General features: G+C 46.0%; 1 protein-coding gene across 2 annotated transcripts in view; it reads left to right on the plus strand.

Moving 5' to 3' along the window:
* SRGAP3 (SLIT-ROBO Rho GTPase activating protein 3) overlaps positions 1-26,022 on the plus strand; it is a 218,171-nt gene that overhangs the window by 102,878 nt on the left and 89,271 nt on the right. For both annotated transcript variants that reach the window (XM_065407280.1, XM_065407281.1), the window contains exon 2: positions 17,943-18,138. In XM_065407280.1, coding sequence (XP_065263352.1) covers positions 17,943-18,138 — 196 coding nt within the window. The remainder of the gene's footprint in view (positions 1-17,942; positions 18,139-26,022) is intronic.

The raw sequence follows: 26,022 nt of genomic DNA on the forward strand, positions 1-26,022 counted from the left end.
GACCTCGAAGTGGTTGTGAGCCCATTTTTAGGGGGTCGCCAGTGCTGGTGTTAGACTTGCAGGGGTCCTGGGCTGGTGCCAAAGCTCAAGCCCCACTGCCCGAAGCCCGAGCCCCACCACCTGGGGTTGAAGCCGAAGTGGGGCTCAGGCTACAGGCCCCCTTGGGCTTCGGCTTCCTGCCACGTGCCTCCCCTTTCCCCCCCGCCCAAGGTGCTAGGGCTTGAGCTTTGGCTCCCCTGCCTGGGGTGGTAGGGTCAGGTGAGCTCAGGCTTCAGTCCCCCCCCTCCTGGGGTTGTGTGGTAATTTTTGTTGTCAGACGGGATCGCGGTGCAATGAAGTTTGAGAACTGCTGGTTTAGAGGCTTTTCTTTGGGGCTCATCACTTTAGTATCTGAGCATCTCTCCATGAACTTTCCAGGTAGACTTTGAATGGAAGGCCCTCCCAGTTTGCTGTGTGTTGAGTCTGCCCCTTATTCAAGCCCTTTCTAAAGACCCACCTCTTTCATGAGGCAAACAAACCCAATACCTGAAAATCAGTTCAACCTGTTCAATTATGTGAGACAAAACAAATACATTCTTTGATGGGACTCCTTCCTTTGGGGTTTCCTTGTCTTTCTATCTGTCTTCCAGATTTTGGGGGCAGAAACTGCCTCCTATTTGTGTAGCATCAGGAATATAAGTGGCATGTGATCGATAATAAATAGTAATAATAAAAGGCTTATTAATCCCCCAGTAACTGATGAAACTCACACTGTAGCTGTCCAGAAGACACCGCTGCTAATGGTGGGGCTTTGTTTGCTTAATCTTTGCTGACTGCTGGGCCAGATCCTCAGCTGGTATAATCTGGAAGAACTCCACGGACTTCCAGGAAGGCATGTCGATTTTACACAGGCTCAGGATCTGGCCTTTTTGTGTTCTAAGTGGAGCAGCCGGTTATTAGAAAGCTGGAATAAGGTTAAATTGGAGTGGGAGGAAATCGGGAATTTGGAATGAGCCTCTCCAGCAGCAAATGGCTGTTACTCCATCACAAGGACATCTGGCTGTCTGCTCCAGTGTGAGAGCGTGAGGGAGAACGCATGCCCTCCTGAACTCTCCTGCAGGTTCCCTAGGCAGCAGGCACTGAGCGAAGAAGCCTTCTCTGCTTGGCTGGATCTTTTTGTTATCCGAAGATAACTTAAGAGCCACTAGCTCATTTTTAATTGAAAGGAGGGTGAGTGTTAAAGGCAGCAGGAAAGTAGCTATGGCAGCAGGAAAATAACCATGAAGGCCTCTGCAGATGCTGTGTTTGAGTGAATGAGTGACATGCAGAAACCTCTGGAGCACTAAATGATGTCCTTTTTCCCCTGTGTTTATTGCCTCTATCTTCAGCATTACGGGTGCCACTAACCCTCAGTTTTATTTTCTACAGCAAACTTTTTCCTGTTCAAAATGCCCCAACAACTCTAGGGGTCACTGGCTGTGCCCATTAATTGTGTGGCTGCTCAGAGCCAAGTGCCTTTTGGGTCACAATTAGCCGGCTGTGATACTAACCTTTGCCTCTGTGTACTTGGATGGAACTGACCTGGGTGAACTTCTAGAAGGAACCTAGAAAATGCCAAAGTGACACATCATTAGAGTAGGGGAAATGAAGGTGCTTCTGTTGATTGAGATTGAAACTGTGCTTGTTCATGATGTGGATGACTAAGTGGTAGAGGCAAGGAGCTCCCTCGCCTCCCTCTCCTTGTTGGGGCACAGTGGCAGTCCGTATGTTCCCTTCAGACACTGCTCGTGTGGGCAGAGGAGGAGAGGCAAGGCAAAGAAGAGGTGGGCTCATGGCCTCACTCTCCTCCCTTCCAGCACTGGCCAGCAGAGATTCCTGGGTGTGCGGGTGGCCATGTGCTGTACCTGTGACGGAGGTACCAGTGGGTGTATCATGATTGGTGGAACTGGAGTCAGAGGGAGCGTTGTTGACGGGAACAGGGAATGCGGGGAGTTAAGCTGGAAGCGGCTCAGCCACATGAACAGAGCGGTGTATAGACGACTGGTGCCTCCCCATACTGGGGGGGAGCACAATCAAAAGGGGCGGACAAGTGACCGCCCCATGTTTCTCCCCCTACCCCGTGACAGAGCCCCTCTCCCTCCCTGCCCCCGGCAGGCCAGTATGGGGGAGGGGCACTTGACCCTGCATTTCCCCCCCACGCTTTGCCTCTGGAGCAGTGCACAGGCTTTAATAAAGTTCCACATGTTGAACTTGCATTCAGCTTCACTCTTTGCCAGTGAGACAATGGGCACCTGGGAGGTTCAGTAAGGATTTCATAGAGCCACACCACTCCCAACACAGGCCGGTGGCCCCCTGTCACAGGTCAGACCTAATCTGTTAACTCCACTTATTTTGTGGGGGATAGTAAAAGCTAACGACGTCCCAGAGACTGTGCTCTATTCTCTGTGTTAGTCTGAACTGCAATGAGGGAGCTCTGTGAGGATTAAGGAGAAATCCTGGTGCCGCACAGAAAGATCAAAAAAACTACAGCTGCCCAAACCTCCAAAGAAATAAGAAAAGGTGAGAAAGAGAACAGATAGGAGACGCACCATCAAAACCATTCATATGTCAAGGCACTGCGCCTGTTGTTAAGGACTGTTGCAGCAGCCACCTTGGGTTGTAATCCTCTGTGTTAGGGCAGCCTGGAAGGCAAAATTGGAGATAATGTTAAAATAATCCACCAAGCTTGCTCAGCAAAGCAGGGATCTGTTCAGAAAACCCAGTCTGTTGACATCAGCAGGAACGGGAATGTAAAATCCATATGGGATGTAATGAAATCACCATTGGTCTTATGTGGGAAGGAAACTGTTGTCAGCAGGGGAATGCAAAGATCTTAAAAATATTTTCTGAAACTAGTATTTTTGTACCTTTGCAAAGATACCAGTGGTGCTTTTGTAGGGGGCTTTATTCTGAGGCAATTACTTTCTGCCACTCTCTGCTCTAGTGAATGCCATTGTTAATCCTTGAAAATGTGTAATATACAAAATGCTTGGCTTCAAAAGCAGATGGGTAGAATAGGAGCACAATAATATGCCAGAAGTGCCATATCTAAGGAAGGTATGCTCTTTCAGGCTATGATCTAGTCAGATCACAATAATTTACAAGGCTTTTGGTCTTGTCATTATTTGGATAGGAGGCCTCCGAGAGGAAAAACCCAAGAATTTGGAGGCAGTGGTGAATTAGTAGGTGGTCTCTTCTTATTGAAACCATAAGGAAGCAGGGCCCTAGCATTTCTAACCATCAGAGGAGTGAAGTTCTGGAATAGCCTTCCAAGGGGAGCATTGGGGGCAAAAAACCTAACTGGCTTCAAGACTGAGCTTGATAAGTTTATGGAGGAGATGGTATGACGGGTCTGCCTACAATGGCATGTGGCCTATCAGCGACTGCCAGTAGCAAAAATCCCCAACGGCCAGAGACGGGACACTAGGTGGGGAGGGCTCTGAGTTACTACAGAGAATTCTTGCCCAGGTATCTGCCTGGTAGGTCTTGTCCACATGCTTCGGGACTAACTGATTGCCATATTTAGGGTTGGGAAGGAATTTCCCACTGCGTCGGATTGGCAGAGACCATGGAGTTTTTTCTCTCCTTCCTCTGCGGCATGGTGCACAGGTCACTTGCAGGTTTAAACTAGTGTAAATGGTGAATTCTCTAACTTGAAGTCTTTAAACCAGTGGTCCCCAAACTGTGGGGCACACCCCACTAGGGGACGCGGAGGAAAGTTTGGGAGGGGGTGTGCGGTGGGGTCCAGGCCAGTCCCCACAAGAGGTGGGGAGGGAGCACACCCCAGCTCTGTTCCGCCCCTGCTCCCAGCTGTAGTCCTGGTTCCTGTCCCTGTGCCCGCCCCCAGCCTCCGCCCTCAACCGTGGCCCCGGCTGCTGGCCCCTGCTGCGACTCAGCCCCTGCCCTGCCCCCAGCTGCGGCCCCACCCTCGGTCCCCTTACCCCTGTACACGTGCCCTCTGGAACCATGGCCCCGGCTTTTGGGGGGGGGAGACAGGGATAAGGGGTGTGTGTAACCCTGAAAAATTTGGGGACCACTGCTTTATACCATGATTTGAGGACTTCAGTAACTCTGCCAGAGGTTAGGGGGTCTATTACAGGAGCGAGTGGGTGAGGTTCTGTGGCCTGCAATATGTAGGAGGTCAGACTAGATGATCATGATGGTCCCTTCTGACCTTAAAGTCTATGAATTTATGAGCATGATGTAAGGGATGCTGAGGTACAATTGTTTTTAATGAGATTAAAATTGATGTGCTGGATACTTATGGTCATTAAAAATCTCATAACTCTTTCCCCCCCCACAAGTTGGGACTTTAGCCTACTGGGGTGGTGTCCTGGGCCAGCTTTCAGTTATGGTTACTAAATTCTGCCTACCAAAATTTCTGCTGCAGTTCCAGTAGAGCAGTGGTTCTCAACCAGCGGTCCGGACCTAGGGTGACCAGATAGTAAGGGTGAAAAATCAGGATGGGGTGAGGGGTAATTGGCACCTATATAAGACAAAGCCCCAAATATCGGGACTGTCCCTATAAAATTGGGACACCTGGTCACCCTATCCGGGGCACCCTGGGGGGCCATGAGCTGGTTTCAGGGGGTCCGCCAAGCAGGGCCGGCATTAAACTTCCTGGGACCCAAGGCAGAAAGCCAAAGTCCCCCCACATGGTCATTAAAGATCCAAGCCCTGCCACCCACGGTTGAAGCTGAAGCCTGAGCAACTTAGCTTCTGGGGCCCCCTGTGGCGTGGGTCCCCGGGCAATTGCCCTGCTTGCTACCCCCTAATGCCAGTGCTGGCTTTTATATGCAGAAAAACGGTTGTTATGACACAAGTGGGCCTAGAGGTTTTTCTGGCATGTTGGGATGAGGGTGGGGGGGCTCCGAAAGGAAAAGGTTGAGAAACCCCTGCAATAGAGTATGGTATTTCTCACTTGCAAAACCAGTTGTGCAGAGTTGCTGTGCTTCTGTGTTAAGCTTCTGTGTTCCATTCCAGAGGTGGCTCCATTTCAGTGGTGGATAAAAATGGGGTGTGTGTGTGTGTGTGTATGTATGTATGTATGTATGTATGTATGTATGTATATATATATAATATGTGTGTGTGTGTGTACGTGTATGGACTGTGGTATATGCAGATATTTGCCCTGAAATCCTTCATAATGAAAGATGAGGTAGAAAGGAGTTGCTTGCTAGCATAAAGACCAAAACACTCTGTTGATATTGATTGTTCTGAGATCTCATTTTCAATCAGCATTTTGTTTGCTTTTTTTTCATCCTTTAGTAGCCATTAATTTTTTTTTATTTTTATCACATATCGGGTGTCTGTGGCATAGCTTATGTGCCTCAAATGAGCTCCCCTTCATCTAGTACAGTGGCTGGCCCTCAACCTTTCCAGAGTGCTCTACCCCTTTAAGGTAGTTGATTTGCCTTGTGTACCCCAAGTTTCACCTCTCTTAAAAACTACTTGCTTACAAAACCAGACATAAGACAAAAATGTCTCTGCACACTAGTACTGAAAAATTGCTTACTTTCTCATTTTTACCATCGAATTTTAAAATACAATATTTATATTCCAAATTATTTACTTCCATTTCAGTGTATAGTATATAAAGCAATATAAATAAGTCATTGTCTGTATGAAATTTTAGTTTGTACTGACTTCGCTAGTGCTTTTTATGTAGCCTGTTGTAAAACTAGGCAAATATCTAGATGAGATGATGTACCCCTTGGAAGACCTCTGCGTACCTCCTGGTTTAGAACCACTGATCTAGTAGATCTTTGTGTGTTCTGCAGCTGAGACATGAGCTGGTATTCTCATTTTGTGTAGGCAGCAGATGCACTAGGTAAGTCACGAGGGAGTCTGTCTGGCTAAGCAGCCTCTCCCTGACTGAGGTGGGAGCTATGCAGAGCTCATCTCAATTACAAGCCACTGTTTGCCTCTGATCTGAGAAACTCTTTGCTTTACTGATCCTTGTTTGTAGCATTATTGTGTTTTACATCAGATGTAGGTCAGATGTGAGCTAGGATGAGAAGTGGGGGTAGCACAGGCAATGCATGCACAGCTAACTCTATCGGGACACCTTTCAGGATTTGGAAATGGTGTTGTTTGAATAAATGAAGTGTACTGAATAGGTTTGAGGTATAGACACGTTATTTCATATCCAATGGATGTATTGTTCTGTTGGCCTCTCATCAAGGTCAGTGCTGTATAAGGAAGAACTGTAGCAGTAATGAGCCATTTCAGTCTGAGTTTTGGTTGTGCCCATTATGGATACAGCAGCCAGCTGTCAAATGCTGAACTGAGTCTAGATCTGAATTTTTCCCAAAGTTCAGGGGTTGTTCACATCTAGGTGTTGGTTTTGAACCCCTCTCTACCTATTTTCTTTTCCTTGGTGCTCAGATATACTAAATTTCATTACAATTAGTTATGACACCAGGAGGATTCTTCATGCAAAAGACACAAAGAGCAATTTTCTGATGAGGCAAGATCAGCACAGCTCCTATTGGCTTGGGCAGGTGGAAGCTTGACGTGCCCTTGTGCAGCATGTAATAGACCTGCCCTGCATGGACCATGAAGTTTTGCTTTCCAGTCTCGGTTGCAGTAATATGCAGGACACATGCATGCAGTGAGCTCCGCTACCAGGCAGGGTGCTCTAGGAAGAGTCTGCTCTGGGGTCTGGCTAGCAGTTGGGTATGTTGGGTGCTAGAAGCAGAGGGGAAAGTTCTTTTGGAGTAATCATTTAAAAAAAAAAAAAGAGAGAGAGAGGCAGGAGTCTAAAGCAGGTGGCTGGCTACTCTCCTACAAAGCCTACAATGGATCTCACTTGCCCTCCTAAGGATGGTGCTATGAAGAGAGCATGGTATAATGAATGGACCAAAGTGAAAGTTGTTTTAAGAAAACCATTTTGAGTCTACTCCATTGACTTCTAGAGAAGAAATCTCCAGTCCTGTAACTAATGCGAGCCAGCAACTTAAAATGGTTTCAAGTAGAGTACATGTGATTGGACTGCATTAATGAGCTTGCTCTTCTGTTTAGCACAAGGAGGATCCCACGTAAGCTGCCTGATTAACTTTGGGGTTACTTTTCTTTTTTCAGTGTGTTCACTGTTTTCCAGGATCTTTTGCTTTTTCCGTGACTGTTGCTCAGCCCGCAGCCTCCGGTTCCATTATTGCAGACGTTATGTTAGCTGATAATGAGGTTTCTGCAGGTGTCCTTCTTCCTGCACATTCTTTGCAGCTTTTACAGTTCACCTGCCAGGCGCTTAAGACAGTTCACACTTTTGAGATCTTTGCAATCTAAAGGGTATTATTGAAAAAGATCAAACTCTCTTTCTGGTTATTGTAATGGCCATTTTAGTCTCCTCAAAGATGTTTTACCAGGGCGCTCAAGAATTTTAATGGCTTGAAAATTGTCCATAAAGCCGTGAACAGGAAGTTCACCTCTCAGCAGCATACAGCATATTTGGGAGTCTTTTTTTCCTGAATGTCTGACTGTGAGTATTATTGTTTTAATAATATATCTGTTCAGGATCCAATAGAGGCAATTTCAAGTGAGAATTTCCATTCACAGTGAAACTTTTTTCTGCTTTCACTTAGTTGTTTTCTTAGTGATGACCTACATCCAGTGTTTTACTGTATCTCCTGCTGTTCTCGCACATACAGAACCCTCCTTTATATTTGCCATTGGAGCGGTCCTCAGCCAGTCCTACCTGGCCAAGGTTAGATTAAAAACAAACAAACAACGCACGTATGCACTGTGTGTGTCATGTCTACCTCACATGGTTAGTCCACATAGAGGACAGGAGAGCGCTGCTGCTACCAGCTCAAGTGGTAGAGGCACACGACTTCAGTGCTGGAGACCATAGGTTTAGACTGTGCTGATGAGCAACATGTGGAGAAACAAATAGTTCTGAAAACAATAAAATAAAAAAGGTTATCTAATCTAAAGTCGCCTGCCACTTTCTCAATGATATTTGCCCTAGGTCCATGTTACTGAGAGTCAGAGGATAATATAAGTGGAAATAGTACTGGGAATTACACTAATGAGAGATAGTAAGACTTGGTTACTGTTGATGTCAAGGAGATTATTGGATGATAGGTCAACAGAGTCAGGAAAGAAGAGAATCTGTCACCCCAGATACCTGTAGACAGTCCCAAAATCGAAGGGTTGAAAGAGTAAGACAGGAAGGACTTAAGTCTGTCATTAATTACACCTTCCAGTTGCAGGAAATTGATCACATAGGCCAGGGATCCCAAACTCAAATCACCAGGAGGGCCACATGAGGACTAGTACATTGGCTGGAGGGCCACATCACTGACACCTTTTTCATATAAAGGTACAAAAGCCCCCCCAGCCCCGCCCCCACTCCACCCCTTCCATGAGGCCCCGCCGCCATTCCAACCCCTTCCCCAACATTCCCACCCCAGGTCCGCCCCTTCCCTGCCCCTATTCCAACCCCTTCCCCAAATCCCCACCCCTGTCCTGCCTCTTCTCCGCCTCCTCCCCCCTCACTCCTGGAAAGCGCTAAGCGCCGCCAAACAGCTGTTGGCGGCGGGAAGCACCTGGAGGTAGGCAGAGGAGCGGGGACGTGGCGCGCTGGGGGCGGCAGGGCAGGAGAGCTTGGCGGCCACAGGAAACAACTCTGGGGGCACGGGGAGCTGCTGCTGTTTGAGACCGCGGGCTGCGTGTCTGATGTAGGCTTTGTCCAGATGATCCCAGTCGATAGTGGTTGTAGTGGAATGCTAAGCTATTATACTATTTAGTCACTAGGTGGCACTATGTAAAATACCTGATTTAAATGAACCTCAGCTGTACTTGGCAGAGCATTAAAGGATCTTGTGATGAACACATCTGGTGTATGTAAGCAAGCTCAGTAGCCAGTCCATATCTGGCACAGAGGAACATGACATGGAGTCCGGAGTAAACGAAGAACAGCAACAGAAGGAAAACAGCAACAGAAGTTGCAAACAGAAGGAACAAATCAACAAAGGTTGCAGGATCTCACCGACGTGCCACTTTTCAGTGCCCCAGAGAACTTCAGCTTTGACAAACCTTCAGAATGAAGAGACTGGAAACAATATTTTGCAAGATTTCACATTGCTACCAAGCTGCACAAAGACACTGGAGATATACAGGTATCATCTTCCACTTATGCTATGGGGAAGCTAGCAGAGTATGTCCTTAAATCCTTTGACTTTACTGAAGATAGGCACAAAGATGACTCTGTGATGTATACGTTATACCTCAGAGAAATGTGGTTGATGCAAGAGCATGTTTCCAACAGAAGAATTCAAGAACCAGGGAAATATGTTGCATGTTTTTATATGAGCTCTGCAGACATTGGCTGAAAACTGATATTTTCATTTTTTGAATTCCCCAAAATCACAGAGACACGCTGGTTATTGGGTTAACAGATTCAAAACATTTCACAGCAGCTACAATTTAAGAAAAAAATTACCCTAGTCATAGCTATACAGTTATCAAAAGAGTCAGAATCAGTCAAACAGAACAAAAGGCAGGACCAACTTGACAAACCTGAAACTAGCTTAGGAGCTAAAAACAGACTCTTGAGTGTTAAAAGTCATTATCAAAAACCCCTGAGGCCAGGCGAGAGAACTCCCAGGCTAAGAGAGACAAATTCCAACCTACATGCACAAGGTGTGGAAGGAATCATATCCCAAGAAATGATGCATATCCAGCCATAGGTGCACGGTGTAATACATGCATGAGATATAGACATTTTGCAGTTGTTTGCCATACCAAAGCAGTCAGGGAGTTGACTCATATTGTGGACAGTGGACCACAATTCACTGCAGCAGAACTCAAATAATTCCAAATGAAATATGACTGATCATATTAATAGCTGCCCCTATTATCTATAAGCAAATGGGGAGGCCAAGAGAACTGTACAGATAGACTAAAAAAAAAAAAAAGTCCTGCAGCAGGAAGATCCATTCCTCACTCTTCCGAGTTACAGATCAACACCAATAGCGGCTACTAGATATAGTGCAGCACAACTGCTGAAGGGAAGGCAACTCAGAACTACTGTTCCAACTCTGGGGAAAAAAAACCTGTTTCCAAAGTGGCCAGACATGAAGAGAGTCGCCAAATCAGATAAAGAGAAGAGCTTATGAACACTTTTAGAACAGATGCCACTCAGAGAACTGCCAGTCTAGAAGCTGGTGTCCATGTTCATGTCAAATTGGGTGGAGAAAAAGGATGGACAACTCCAGCTGTTGTGAACATAAAGCATCCAAAGCATATGTGATTAAGACTGACAGTGGAGAGTTCAACAGAAACAATCAACATCAACAGTTTGTTCCTCAGAAAGAGAGCAGTCAACAGGGTAAACGCGGAACAAGAAGACGACTCAAGGATTCCAAATCAACCACAGCCAGTCATTGCAACTAATGGACAGCCAGATGACCAAGTTTATGTGTTTAGGTCATGTAATTTTGAAAATCAGTACGATTCAGAGACATTTAACAGACTCACACGTACTGAACTTCAAAGACAACGTGATAGTGTAAATATTGTAAAGGATAGGAATGTAGAACTTAAAGGGAGAGATGTAATGGAATGCTAAACTGCATAATACTGTTCAACCACTAGGTGGCATTGTGTATAAAAGTCTTTATTTAAATGAACGTCAGCCATACGTGGCAGAGCATTAAAGGATCTTATGAACACATCTGGTTTGTATAAGCAAGCTCTGTGCCCAGTCCATATCTGGTACAGGAACATGACAGCAGTGATGCCCAATAATGTCTGGGTTGGGTGTTGGATCCCCACAGAAGTTACTCAGAAAATGAGAGGCTGCAGGATTGAAACAAATATTGGTCCACCAGCATTTCTCCAGACAGCCAGAGCATGAGATAGAACATCCCTTCCCTACTCCAGCAGAAACCCGAGAAAAGGAGATACATGAACAGAAATTAGAAAAGCTGCTTGACTGTGCTGTGGACCTTCTCAAATGAACCAGCCTAAGTCAAACAAATGGGCTGTGGCATGTACTGCAGATGCACCAGTAGCTGTATGTGCACATCTGTCAAAACAGCTGTTTCAACTTGTAATTTCTAGCTAGCCAGTGAGCAGCAACTTGAAGAAAAAAAAAAAAAAAAAAAGAAGAGCAGGTTCCCAGCAACTATGTACAGAAATAGAGAACGTAGGTGTTCCTGGAGATTGTTACTAATTCACCATAAGAGGCCACAGGCATAAGCAAGAGACGCTGCTCTCACACTTGATTTTGTAGCTCCTTGGATTTTCTTTGCAGCCTAGTGGCAGATCATTAGGTGGGGAGTTAGACAAGCATAAATAATACCACCTGATACAAATTCTCTAGTGCTTGTTTGCTCTCCATACACTCTTCTTTAAACACCAGTTGGTAGGGGTGAAAGTGGGCAATCTTGTTGAAACGCCTCTCAGATCAGCGACGAATAATAAATTGCTGGTATGAGGTGACTTAAATGTGTATATGCTGACATGTTGAGCTTTTCATGGTTCTAGGGTGACCATATTTCCCAAAGGGAAAACAGGATATTGTGTGGGGCTTGCCTGAGTCCCCCGTCCCCTGCCTGGGGCTGACAGCCAGAGGCACCCTGCCCCCAGGGGCTGACAGCCCAAGCCCTGGCACCTAGGGTTACCACCTTTTGAAATGTAAAAAAACCCAGCAACCCCTCCCCTCTTTCCCCCACACAAGGCAAGCCCATTGTAACCCCAACTGCAAGGCAATTTTGCAACCCCCACTTCAACAGCCATTTATAGTGACCCAACCCCCCCCCCCACACACACACGGTGCGCTTGCGTGTTGGTGGGCAGACATTACTGTATTTTCAACAGTTTTGATCTGTTCTCACTTAAACTGCGGAAGTGGGAACACTGCAGCATCTTCAGCTGGACGCAGGAAGTTTTAACATTGGATATCCCAGTGAACTGTGATGCTAATGCAAATTTTTAGATGCATGTAAAATAACCCCCGGGAGACTAAATTATTTTCCTGACAACTGGAAAAATCCATAAGAAAACCAGCCAGGCCGGACAAATACCAGCCAGGTGGTAACCCTGAATGTTCCTCCATGCCCCTAGGGAGGTGCACTCCACTTTTTTGGCAAAACTGGTCGGTTGGTAAGAGCAAATGGGACAAATGTCCAGATTTGCCAAAAAAGTCGGAACATCTGGGCCAGGGCTTAAAAAGGGGACTGTCCTGGCCAAAACAGGATGTATAGTTATCCTAACTGGTTCTGTGTCTAATTATTTCAGGCACATCTGAGGCCCAGGAATTGTTCCATATGTTATATATGAATGTTGATTTTGGAGGCTTTTTACTGTGGCCACCACTAAATGCAAGTCAAGTTTTCTATGAAACTTATAGGAGTGTTCTTTTGATAAACCATAACCCTCCAGTAACACTGGGCAGTGCACCAGAATCAGAAGTGGTGGCAAGCTCTCTTAGCTTGTGTTTGGTAAGTGATACGAAACAAAGCCAGATAAACTGGGATGCATTCAGTACTAGTGACGTAGGGCAAACTGGCTGTTCTTGTTGATCATCTTATCCTAATAGGATTAAGATAGGATATTGTCCCAGCCTTACAAAGTACTATGACTTCGTGATACTTCAAAAAGATTGAGGACTAGCATACAAATACAAATATATACACACACACACACACACACACATGCTCATGTGCATGCTTGTGGGCTCACTCTCATGTTGTTTGAGATGTTGAAATGATATTGTTGTATTATCTTGGTACAGATCATTGAGCTTCCTTTTTGGTGATATACTGATTTCATGCTCTGTATGTTGGATAGTATTTTTTAGATTGCTGTGGCTGTTGTTGTCATTCGTGATCTATCATGCTAACCCCAGGGAAAAAGCCCAGCCTGCCCATCAAACAGATGTTCCCAAGTAGCAACTTTCCTAACCCACATCTGTTTATTTCCTTTTGAGTTTAGGCTGTGCCTCTGGTATTATGCAGTCTGTGACATTTTAACACGATACAGTCTGGACCCAGTACATCTAGAAAGTACAGCTACTGCTTGCAGGCACGGAGGGATCCAGTCAGCAAAGCACTAAAGAGCCACATTTTGGGCCGTATCCTGCCACTTCCTGCAGGACACTGAGTGCCTTTCACTCCCATTGAAATCAGTGGAAGGACAGGATGCTGACCCTATCGCAGGAGGTACTCAGAGTTTTGTGGCATTGGGATACCAAGAGCAGATATTAAAAAAAGAATCCCCATTGCCTGCCACAAAGGTCCCCTTGTATTAGTCTCTCCTTTGGGTGAAAGGTGATGATGGCCTTGCTAAGAATGCACTGGAGCTTGCCAAATGAAGTTTACTGGAACTGGTTGGAAATTTTTCATTAGAGTTTTCCAACAGGAAATGCCCTTTTCACACAAAATTGAAAAATTTTGCTGAAAACTTCTGATTTTTCCATTGGGAAAATTAAAATGACTGCTCCCCAGCTGCCCGCAGAAGGCTCTTGCCAGGTTTGCTTTATGCCTGGGAGGAGTGGTAGATACGCTGGAGGGTAGGGATAGGATACAGAGAGACCTAGACAAATTAGAGGATTGGGCCAAAAAAAATCTGATAAGTTCAACAAGGACAAGTGTAGAGTCCTGCACTTAGGACGGAAGAATCCCATGCACTGCTAAAGACTAGGGACCGAATGGCTAGGCAGCAGTTCTGCACAAAAGGACCTAGAGGTTATAGTGGATGAAAAGCTGGCTATGAATCAACAGTGTGCCCTCGTTGCCAAGAAGGTTAACGGCATTTTGGGCTGTATAAGTAGGGGCATTGCCAGCAGATCGAGGGATGTGATCATTCCCCTCTGTTTGACATTGGTGAGGCCTCAGCAGGAGTACTGTGTCCAGTTTTGGGCCCCACACTACAAGAAGGATGTGGACAAATTGGAAAGAGTCCAGCGGAAGGCAACGAAAATGATTAGGGGGCTGGGGCACATGACTTACGAGGAGAGGCTGAGGGAACTGGGATTGTTTGTTTAGTCTGCAGAAGAGAAGAATGAGGGGGGATTTGATAGCTGCTTTCAACTACCCGAAAGGGAGTTCCAAAGAGGATGGATCTAGACTGTTCTCAGTGGTAGCGGATGACAGAACAAGGAGTAATGGTCTCAGGTTGCAGTGGGGGAGGTTTAGGTTGGATATTAGGAAAAACTTTTTCACTAGGAGGGTGGTGAAGCACTGGAATGGGTTACCTAGGGAGGTGGTGGAATCTCCTTCCTTACAGGTTTTTAAGGTCAGGCTTGTCAAAGCCCTGGCTGGGATGATTTAGTTGGGGATTGGTCCTGCCTTCAGCAGGGGGTTGGACTAGATGACTCCCTGAGGTCCCTTCCAGTCCTGATATTCTATGATTCTTACAGACAGGCATGAGGGAAGCTAAAAATTTCCATTTTAGTTCTACCAAAATATAATTTTTCTGGAAATCCCTTCCACTGTGTGGTGTTCGTGCTGGCAGAACAAAAAGCTGCAAATTTACGTTATACGTGCCAAAGCATTTGAACTCCAGAAGCATCCCAGAATATCGATCTTCCTTTGCTGTCTTGCCAACATGCCACTTTGCTGATAATGAAGCCTGTGAGATGTGCTGTTGAAATGAAATTTCAGGCCAGTCAGTTCAATGAGCCTTGATGCAGCACTTTTCCCAATAACGACAAATTGCATTTCTGCTTCTTTTGTGTGTGTGTGTGTGTGTGTGTGTGTGTGTGTGTGTTCAGATTCGCTTAGCGTAGTGCATAGGCTGGGACTTGCGATATCCATGTGACTTGGGCTGTTGTCATGATGGAATGTAATATGTCCTGTGTTATGGATGAATGGGGCAAGTTGACTCCTGGTGTTGCGGGTGCAACTCCACTGACTTCAAAAGAGTAAACCTGCAAAAAGAAATTGGGCCAGATCCTCTGCTGGTATAAATCAGCCTAACTCTGATTTTATTTGCGCTACAGCGATTAGATATCAGCTGAGGATCTGGGCTACGACATTTTAAAAAAATCTACGTTTTTCTCACTAACATTAAGAGTAAATAGCTCTGTAGTGAGTTGGGCATTATTATTTATACTGCAGTAGCACCAGAGGCAACCAGAATCAGGGCCCATTGTACTGTACAATTGTTGCTGCCTGAGCAGTTTACAGACTAAGGGTTGAATCACCCCTCAGCCTGCATGACTGCTCAGGGGCGTAAGGAGGAATAAGAAGCCGGTGATCTGGGAATAATAGGGAATGTGTGGATCCTTGGCTCCATCCCCAAATGCACTGGGCTGCGGAGGTTAGCCACTGCAGGAGGGTTGGTTTGTAAATTTCTAGCCCTCTGGAATAAGGGGAGAATTTAGCTAATCCAAAGGGGAAGGGATGGGAGTGGTGACTGTAGTCGTTTTGTGCTGGTATTAGGCCAGCTGCAATTTATTGCACCCTTTAGAGCAATGGAAGAGCAGGCAGGGAATTGTGGATCCCTGAGTCATAATGCCTTCCCTAAGCTGCTCCTGCCATGCCGTCCCTTACTATGAGCTGTGTCCTTTTGTCACAATCTACACCCGAGAATGACAATGTAGGAGATAAGAATTCCAGCTCAGTACATAAGATATGGAGGATACAGGCTTAATGCTGTACTTGGCTATTAGCTTTTTGCAATATACAATATGCAGATGCATCCTATTCAACTTGGGTGCAGGCAGCTTAATTGATTGAGTTTTAAAAAATCTCAATACACAAATCTCAGTAAAAATAAATTATGTATTTTAAAAATGTCCTCAGTATTTTTAAAATTTCTGCAGATGGCTTGGCTAAAATGGTTCTAGGTTGTCTCCTGCATCATGTAGGACATTTTCTTCACACCATTCCTACTGGGGAAATTATACGACTAGATTTTGAAGGTTTAGGCACATGCAGTTGTCTGCGTACATTTGTGAAGACCTGATATGAACACACAAATGCTAGATAAAGTGCCCAGCTGACCCCATGCATATGCATACTTGGCTACAGGCCTGTATGTTTAGGTACACGCAGTTGTGTATGTCTAGCTTTGAAATTCTGGCCTCAGGATATGTCTGCACTGCAGCTGGAAGCGAGCTCCCAGCCTGGGTCGGGCAGGCTTGTAGTCGGGTGGCTAGCATGTGCTGCCACCCATGCCAGGCAACATTCACACTAATTTTAGCACACAAGCTTGTGCCGAGCTAGCAAGTGTCTGTCAGCCTGGGCTGGGAGGCATGCTCCCAGTTGCAGTGTAGACATACCTTTAGGGAACAGTCTTGACCCCCATGAGACAGGGAGCAGATGCTAATCTCATGAAACATTTTCATCTTTAGCTTCCGATTCTAGCTTCCTTTTTTAGGTGCCTCCATTGTGCAGCTGCCTCCTTTAGAAGTCTCCGTGGCTGGCTCTAATTGTTGTCACTCTTAAGAAATGTTCCCTACTATCTAGTCTGATTTTTTTTTCTTTCTTTTTTTTCACTTCAGGCTCTTTGTTTTCTCCTTCAAGGGCTCTTCCCTCCCTCCAGGCAGCAAGCATAGTTGCAGTCTCTGAAAGAAAGAACAACCACTTCCTGCTTGTAGTCTTCCCAGACTTTTCACCCCTTTAAAGAACCATTAACAAAAATCCTTGGCTATAAACCTTTCAAACGTTTTAGCAGCAATTGGGAAGGTTTGTTTTCCTCATACCCACACCCAGTGCCACAGATGCCATAATGCTTGTCTTGCGCTGAGAGGCAAATTGTCTAATAGGTTGAGTGAGCCATATTTTCCCTATGCCAATTCTGCTTGCTTAGCTTCCAAGAATCAGTCCTGTTTAAGAGATTTCCAGCCTCAGTTACATTATGTAAGAGGCTAAGAAGTGGGAGTTGGAAAAAATGCAATTGATCTTTCACAGCACAAGATAAAAGTCTTGTCAAAAGGAAAATGGTAAAAGGAAACAGTACTTCTCCAGCATATAAAAAGGAGATACATCATGTAAAACAGACTTCGCAGATAGTTCTGATTTGCCGTAGAGGATACATTACTTAATATGGCTGATGTTATCAGCACAGATAGAACTAGATCAGTGTCAGGATGAAAGCACAGTTTTATCTAATTCTTAAAGAATATTAATTCATGTAGGATATAATAGGTGTTAAAATACCATCATGATAGGTGTGGCACAGATACATTTAAAAACAGAATTCTCTCTCTCTCTCTCTCTCCCAACCCCATTTCTGTTTAATACATTGTATATCAGTCACTTGGGTCCTGAAGACTCACATGACCACATCGCTGCAAATCATCATTAAGCTAATCATTTTCACAGGGTTCTATGAGCGCAAATTTGGAGGGCCTGAAAGGCTTTCTGGACCTTTTCCCCTTCGCTTTCTTCTCAGCCAAAACACGATGTACAATTCATTTGAAATGCTAATTGACCCAACAGTTATATTGGGGAATGAACGAAAATAAGGACTTTGCATTTGAAGGGGAGCATCGTTATGTTTTTGGCCTCCTATTGTAGTAGCCTTTAAGAAGTCAACATTTGTCAATAGGTATCAGTGTTATTTCTTATACTAAGAATATGAAAGTACTACGAATATTACAAAAATAGCGGTACAGTTTTCGTGTTATCTAAGACAACTGGACAGCTTTTAAAGTCAGCCACTTACATACTTGCAATACTGTATATTCTACAAGGAATAAGGCTCCATATGATACTGATGGGTCAAATTCTGAAGTCCTTGGTCAGGGCCCAATCCAGTGCCAATGGAAGTCAGTGGAAAGGCTCTCATTGACTTCAGTGGGCTTTGGATTGGGTGTTGAGCCCATTAATGGGAGTTTAACTCTAGTAGGGGAAAGTAAGGACTGCAAGGCTTGGGGCAAAGCAAGTGAAGACAAATCTCATGTAGGGCCTGTTGCATTTTGCTTGTGTAATGCTTCTTTCTCTCTCTTCTTTTTTGTGCGTGTTCAGAAATCCGTACCCAGTTGGTGGAACAGTTCAAATGTCTGGAACAACAATCCGAATCCCGGCTGCAGCTCCTGCAGGACCTCCAGGAGTTCTTCCGCAGAAAGGCTGAGATAGAGCTGGAGTACTCCAGGAGTCTGGAGAAACTGGCAGAACGATTTTCTTCCAAGATCCGCAGCTCCAGAGAACACCATCAATTCAAGTAAGCAAGGACTTCCAGGAGCATGTGGATGCTCCAGAGCCTGAATCAATAATTAACATTTGGTTGTGGCTGCAAAGTCCAAATGTTGACTAAAATTAATAGTGATTGTGCTACAGTGGCATTGTTTTGTGTTTTCAGCATGGAAGGGTCATGAGAAGTGAAATCAAGAATCAGGTATTGTACAGTACAGTCACACTGAACTTGCTGCCTCAGTTGTGTTGCAATTCATATCATGTATGACGCAATACCAGCTTCAGATTGCATCATTCATTGTTTTGCCTAAAAAGCAAGTACTGTCCAAACCCAGTCATAGATTTATTCATAGATCCAGTCAAAGATGTATTTTAGTCATTTCTGCTTTAAATTGAGATCCCTTCCCTTTATAACTCACTTATCCTCCGCCATTCCCAAGTCAAGGGTCGTATATATTGACCCAATAGCATATCTTGAAAACTAGAGCCAATCAACAATTTTAAGCATCATTTTCGTTCCAGTGACCCAGAATTAGTAAAGTTTGACTACATTTATTTCAGAAGCATTTTGGCTGTAGAGCAGTGTAATTAACCAGTGGAACAACTTACCGAGGGATGTGGTGGATTCTGCTTCACTTGAAGTCTTTTTAAAATTAAAAGCGGATGTCTTTCTAAAAATATGCTTTAGCTGAACCAGAAGATATGGATTCAATACAACAGGAATTATTGGGTGAAAGTTAAAGCCTGTGTTATACAGGGGGTCAGACTAGATTATCATAATAGTTCTGTCTGGCCTTAGAATGTATAAATACATGTACATTTTCAAAAGCAGCTTGTGAACTCTCAGCCCACATTCTAAACCTTGGTTGCAAAAAACTTCAGGCAGAGTTTTAGAGTCTGGGGAGACTATTTCTTGGGTGAAGCTATTTAGTCTGTAACGTTACTGACTGGCCTGTACCATCATTCCAAGGCTCCATTTAAAAATGAGGTTATGATTGGAAGAATGACTCCCTGTAAAATGGGACTTCCTAACTTTTTCTTTTCTCATCGACTCAGCAAATTCAGTTTTGCCGAAGATCTTTGGTTGGGCACCACAAAAGAGGCTGCCCCAAATATGCACGTACTCTTGAATTGGTCTCAGGTTTTCCCTCCAGCAATATTTCCGGTGTTCTTTATGATGATTAGCTCACTCTGGCTGCCTGTCTTAGCTTGGATGTCTCGCTTGGCAGAACATGAGTGATGCTGCGTAGTGTATGCCACTTTCTAATGTGTGCCTTCCAGGTTCTGAACTCTAAGTGAACTGCATATAAACGTGTGCAGTATGAGAGAAGGATATTCATACTGTGTACTTCCAATGCAATTCTGCAGCTGAAATTCCTTTCCTTTCTCTCCCCTGGCCATAGCGTTTGTCTCTGTCTCTTTTCTGACAGCCACAGCTATGAAGTATCTTTCCCAAAATGATGCCAGTGTCATTCCATTTGTAGGCCAAGGACCATCAGCATGGTGTAGCTCCCATCCTAGGGACTTGGGGCTCTACCTGCATGATACACTTAACCTTTCTAATTCCTAGCCCCTTACAAACCCTTTCTTTTCTCCAGCCTCATGTTTCTTCTATTACAGCATGAGAAGTTGCTGCTTCTGCGGCTAAATTACTATATCCTATTTACTCCCTATTACTAAATCCTATTTAATCTATTTACTCTGACTCTGTAGGGAACAGGCGTTCATGGTTTATGCACAGGTCATAGATTGATCGATTCACATGTACAATCCCATTGGTTTGCTTGGTGGCTTTGCTGACGTTGCTGTGCCCTACATCAAGGATACCTGTCCCAGCAGGGGGAGGAGTTCGGGAGCACTGGCTACAGCAATGTGCTTGTGCTCTGTGAACTGGCGGCAATGGTGTTTTGGCATATGTGCATCTCCTCCTGGCGAGTGCCCTAACTGGAGCGTTGGGCAAGCTGTTCATTTGCCTGCGGGGAGTGTGGGTGTTGCATTTATTATGCTGAGATGATGCCCTGTAAGGTTCACGCTGTGGGGTGATAATACTTATTCACCTTTGTAAAGTGCCTAGTAATGCGCTTGCAGTGGCCACCCTTCGATGGTCAGCATGTACCCGAAGTTCCCACACAGCAGGATGTGATAGCATGCTTCAAAGGAGGCTAATTTGAGGTTAGTGTGTCTGGATGGAGCTAATGGGATGGGCTCATATACAGCAGCGGTCACCAACCGGTCGATCACGATCGACTGGTCGATCCTGGAGACTCTCCCAGTCAATCGCGATCTCTGGCCGCTAAAAGTCCAGCAGTGCAGTGAGGCTACTGCTAAGGCAGGCTGCCTGCCCGCCCCAGCAACATGCTGCTCCTGGAAGTGGCCAGCATGCCCCGGGGAGTGGGTGGGCAGGGGGTCTCTGTGTGCTGCAAGCACCGCCTTCGCAGCTCCCATTGGCCGGGAGCGGGGAACTGTGGCCAATGGGAGCTGCAGGGGTGGTGTCTGCAAAGAGGGCAGCACATGGAGCCACGTGCCCCCTCCCCCCCCCAGGGGCGCGTTGGCCCCTTCCGGGAGTGGCGTGGGGCTGGAGCAGGCAGGGAGCCTGCCTTAGCCTTGCTTCGCTACTGCCCGGGAGCCGCCTGAGGTAAGTGCCACCCAGCGGGAGCCCACACTCCAGCCCTGAGCCCCCTCCCGGAGCCAGCACCCCATACCCCCTATTGCATCTGAACCCCCTCTTGCACCCCAACCCACTGCTCCAGCCCTGACTTCCCTCTGAGCCAGCACCCCATACCCCCTCCTGTACCCCAACACACTTCCCCAGCCCGGAGCCCTCTCCCACACTCCGAACCCGTAGGCCCCAGCCCAGAGCCCACACCCCCTCCCGAATCCCAACCCCCTGCCCCAGCCTGGTGAAAGTGAGTGAGGGTGGGGGAGAGCGAGCAACAGAGCGAGGGGGGGATGGAGTGAGAGGGGCAGGGCTTCAGGGAAGAGGTGGGGCCTTGGGGAAGGGGCGGGGTAGATCCTGGGATGCACTTAAATTCAAAAAGTGATCTTGTGCGTAAAAAGTTGGAGACCACTGCTATACAGTGACATGCATAAACTGCATCATGAGATCTTGGGATAGGATGTTACCGCAGTCAATGGAGGGAGAGTGGGTGCAGTCACACTAAAGCCTAGCAAGGCTGTGGGGCTAAATTGTGCTTCATTCTGTATACGAAGTGGCATATAGCTGCACCACCCCAAGAGGATTGAGAGCCCAGGGAATTAGTTGTGCCCCAGAGAGGCATAATTCCTTCCGTACTATCGCCTTTCTTCCCAGGGGTAGTAATTTGCTGCTGGTTCTGACCAGCCCCGCTCCACACCATCTCAGCTGTGTGGGTCAATGTGTTCTGGGATGGAGCCCAAGTTCCTTCCATTCCCCACCCCTTTCCCTCTGCTCCCTGCTTCTGGCTGTGCAGGCGGAGCAGCCTCAGGCATGCAACCCCTGCTTTCCCCACCATGCCTGCAGCAGAGATGTGGGAAGGCTGAACAGGGCATGGGAGAGCATCTTGTTCCCCCCTTGTACTTCAGTGCAGCTGTATGAGGCAGACTATGGTCTAGTCCTCAATAATGATGACTATTATGCATTCATTATGTCTCCTTATTGACTGACTGTATTTCTCACCCTCACATTATCACACGCAAGTCCTTGATCGCCAGCTCGCAGCACAGATTGCTTCTTCCAGAAGCAACACCATTAGCACTCCGCTGATCAAGCGGTTGGAGAGTGTGGTGCATCAGTGATGCAATCAATAGCTCCCCCCTCAATTAGACACGTACACATACACACGTCTGAGACTGTCCTCCAATTAAGAGTGTAACAGGAGGCAGTTCCAGGTCTCTGAGCTACTATGCAGCGTACTTTCAATGAGCAAGAACCAGCTTTTCCACCCTTAGAACATGATAGGTGACACAATCAGTCATATTTAACCTTTGACAAAGGAGGCTCTAAAATCTGCCTGTATTTAAAATGTCCTTAATAGAAATCATGTTACTATCCATGTGAGCTGGTCATGGAGTCCCACAGGGTAGAGTAAATCTACATGTCATATCTGTTCATTATGGCTTAGGCTACAATTATGTCATGGATATTTATAGTAAAAGTCAGGGACAAAATAAACAAAAAAATCACGGAAACCGTGACCTGTCCCTGACTTTTACTAAAAACATCCCTGGCAAAATGGGGTGGGAGGAGGGTCTAGCATCCTGCCCCCCCTGCAGCGGCTGGCAGCTGCAAGGGACCCCAGTGGCTCTGAGAGGTCTCCCTGTTGCCCTGCAGGGCTGGGAGCTGCAGGGGGTTTTCCGCTGCCTGTGGCTGAAGGGGAGCTGTGTGGGGGGAGGGAGATGCCAGAGGCAGAGGCTGGGGAGCTGCGGTGGGCTCCCAGCCAGTCCGCGGCCACTGAGCAGCTGTGGGGTCCCTCTGCCACTGGCGGCGGTGGCTGGGAACTGCGGGGGAGGAGGCCCCAGCTGCTCACGATGGCTGAGCCACTGCAGGGGGGACCCCTGCCAGCGGCGGCAGCTGGGCAGCTCAAGGGTCGCCGGTGGCCGGTCAGTTGTGGGGGGGGGGTAGCGGGCTGCGGTAGCTGGGCTGGTGCGGGTCCCCCCCTTGTCAGCAACGACTGGTCAGCTGCGGGGCCCCCAATCTCATGGAGGTTGCGGAAAGTCACGGATTCTGTGACTTGCGCAACTTCCGTGACATAATCTTAGCCTTAGTTACGGCCCCATGTGTAGGCTAAGCAGTGAGACGTCTCCACGGCAGCTTGTGTGCTATTTTTTGAGATTGGGAAGGGAAGGAGAAATGATTGGGGTTTGAATACGTAATCCGCTAGAGCTTTTTTGCCTTGAAGGAATGTCCTTTTATATTGCCATGGCGAAATGTTAGTGCAAAAGCCCATTTAATGATTCTTTCATCAAGAATAAGCCCCAGGCATTAGAATATAGGGTCACCCTTAACTGTCAGCCCCATCCCAAGAGCCAGCTGCCAGTGGAGGTTTTTCCTTGAGACACTCAAATATGCTTGGGACAAATCTGGACAAAGGGCCAAACCCAGCCCTGCTGTAAGAAGGTCTGATGGAGTAACAATTGGCGGTAGCATGAACTAGTCACCTTCATTGACTTTTGTGCCATTGTGCCCACTGAGAGCAGGGCTGGATTTAGCCTGTATCTCTGGATTTTCATCCATCATGTCACTTTCAATCTTTCTATCCCTGATGTTATTTTATCTTATCCCTCAGTTCTCCCCACTCCATCCATCCACAGAACTGTTCTAATCCACAGTGTTTAATTCCAGTCACCCTCCAGAATTGCAATAGTTTATGCGACCTCAAACCACTATACCACAAACCATTACTTCATTAGAAGGAATGCCTAGAGGTCACACCAGATTTACCTGTCCTGAGATCTTGTGGTGGGAGCTAATTCTATCCCATTGTTATTGTTGTGCTTCAGTCAGGACTGTAAACTGTCTCTCTCTGAGCAGAAGAACCACGTCCCTTTGTATCAGGGGGTAGCCGTGTTAGTCTGTATCCACAAAAACAACAAGGAGTCCGGTGGCACTTTAAAGACTAACAGATTTATTTGGGCCTAAGCTTTCATGGGTAAAAAACCCACTTCTTCAGATGCATCTGACATAGAGTAAGGGTCTGATGCATCTGAAGAAGTGGGTTTTTTACCCATGAAAGCTTAGGCCCAAATAAATCGGTTAGTCTTTAAAGTGCCACTGGACTCCTCGTTTTCACATCCTTTTGTTTTATTCTATAAGGGGGTTTGTCCCAAAGAGCTGTGCAGTAGCTCTCTTCCCCAAGGAGAGGAGGGAGGTGTCCTGTAGAGGTGGTTGAAAAACTTACAACAGATCAGTTTTCCATTGGAAAATGCAGTCTTGTCAAAATTGATATGTTTCATGGAAACTTGTTGATATCAAGGAATTTTCGATGGGAAAGTTTTCAAATGATTTGTTTTAACTTTGCCATTTTGAAAAATGTAAACATGTTTTCTTTAATTTCATTTTGACTTGTATTAAATATGTTACATTTATATGTAGTATTTAATATGGATTATATTTTATATTATAATGAAAATGTTTGGCGTTTCCATTCTGTCGTAGATTTTGAAATGTCAACTTTTGGTTCTGATTTGGAATGAAAACAAATTTCCAGCTGTCAGAATTTCCCACAAAACAGACACTCTGTTTTTTGACTATCTGTAGTTGAGCTTTGGGTCTCAAGTCTCTGGGCAAACGTGGATACCATCTACAGCTGGACACCCCATGACAAGGCCAGGTACTGATGTGCCTGCCCTGTAGGCATCATGTGGCTCCAAGTGAGAGTTAATCTTTTATCATAGAATCATAGAATATCAGGGGTGGAAGGGACCTCAGGAGGTCATCTAGTCCAACCCCCTGCTCAAAGCAGGACCAATTCCCAGACAGATTTTTTGCCCCAGCTTCCTAAGTGGCCCCCCTCAAGGACTGAACTCACAATCTTGGGTTTAGCAGGCCAATGCTCAAACCACTGAGCTATTCCCCCCCCCGCCCCCATCATCTTACAGGGTCCAATCCAACACCCATTGAAATGGATGGAAGTCTCTGCATTGACTGCAATGGGAGTTGGTTTAGGCTGATCGTAACTCTTAACTATAAACCGGCATACTCATATTATGCAGAAATGTTTCCTATATGTGTTAACACCTGATTTTAAGCACTGTAGCAAGCAAGTTTGCTCCAACAACACTCTAGAGTTGGAAGTCCAATCTGACAGACTGCATGACCCATGGGATCTTTTCTGAAATTAAGTAGGCTTAATAGAAATAAATGAAACAAACACGAAAACTACCCCTCCACGTATAGTATTCCACAGTTTGCCACAGTCAGTCAGTCTGTTACTCTGCCCTCCACCCCCAGTCTTCTTCTGAAGCATCAGGTTTGGGCAGGATGCTGGACTTGATAGAGTAAGGGTCTGGTCCAATATTGCGAATCTTATGTTGCTTGGTGTCATTGCTGGGAAGAAATAGAACGGGTCCAGAGAGAACCCAAACGAAAGGTGGAAACCAAAGTTTTTAGAAATTGGAGCAGAACTCTGGCTCTGTGTAGAGCATCACAAAAATGAATAGCTAAAAGTAGACCTCCGTCCCGTGTGTGCACGTAATGGCTCTGAATCCTTCGGAGACGGGTGATCTCAGTTGTTACTGCTGTTAAAGCAACTCATTGCGGGTTCATTAGTTTTGGCAGCCAGATGGAGGTAGGAGTAGCATCTGGCGGATGGACTGAGCAAGCCCTGGAACATACTGTGAACGTCTAATTATTAGTAAGTTCCAAGCAAGTGCAGCTGGAGGGTGCCAATCGCCCTATGTTAATATAACTGCAAGGCTAAGATGGGAGCAGGCTAGGGGAAAGGTTCATCTTTGCCCTTTAAATGGCATTTTGTTGGTTATTCCATATGAAGAAGAGAATCCTAGAAATTTAGAGATGGAAAATTCCTGTTTAGATCCCGTCTAGTCACTTTGCCTCTCCATGCCTTGCTTCACTTCTCTCTGAAATGGATATAACGTATCACCTTTCTCACAGGGCTGTAACAAGGCTTCATTCATTAATAAGATTTATATTAATAACTTTACATCAGGTCTCCAAGCACTTCACAAAGGAGGTCAGTATCATTATCTCCATTTTACGGATGGGGAAATTGAGGCACAGAGCAGGGACTGACATGACTTGCCATGGTTACCCAGTGGCAAAGGTGAGATTAGAACCCTGGTCTCCTGAGTTCTAGTCCTGTGTGTTCTCCACTAAACTACACCTCCTCCCCTATAATACACCTCTACCCCGCTATAACGCTACCCCAAATAACACAAATTTGGATATAACGCGGTAAAGCAGCGCTCCGGGGGG

The sequence above is a fragment of the Emys orbicularis genome, chromosome 7 (assembly GCF_028017835.1).
Source record: "Emys orbicularis isolate rEmyOrb1 chromosome 7, rEmyOrb1.hap1, whole genome shotgun sequence".
NCBI classification, from domain to species: Eukaryota; Metazoa; Chordata; order Testudines; family Emydidae; genus Emys; species Emys orbicularis.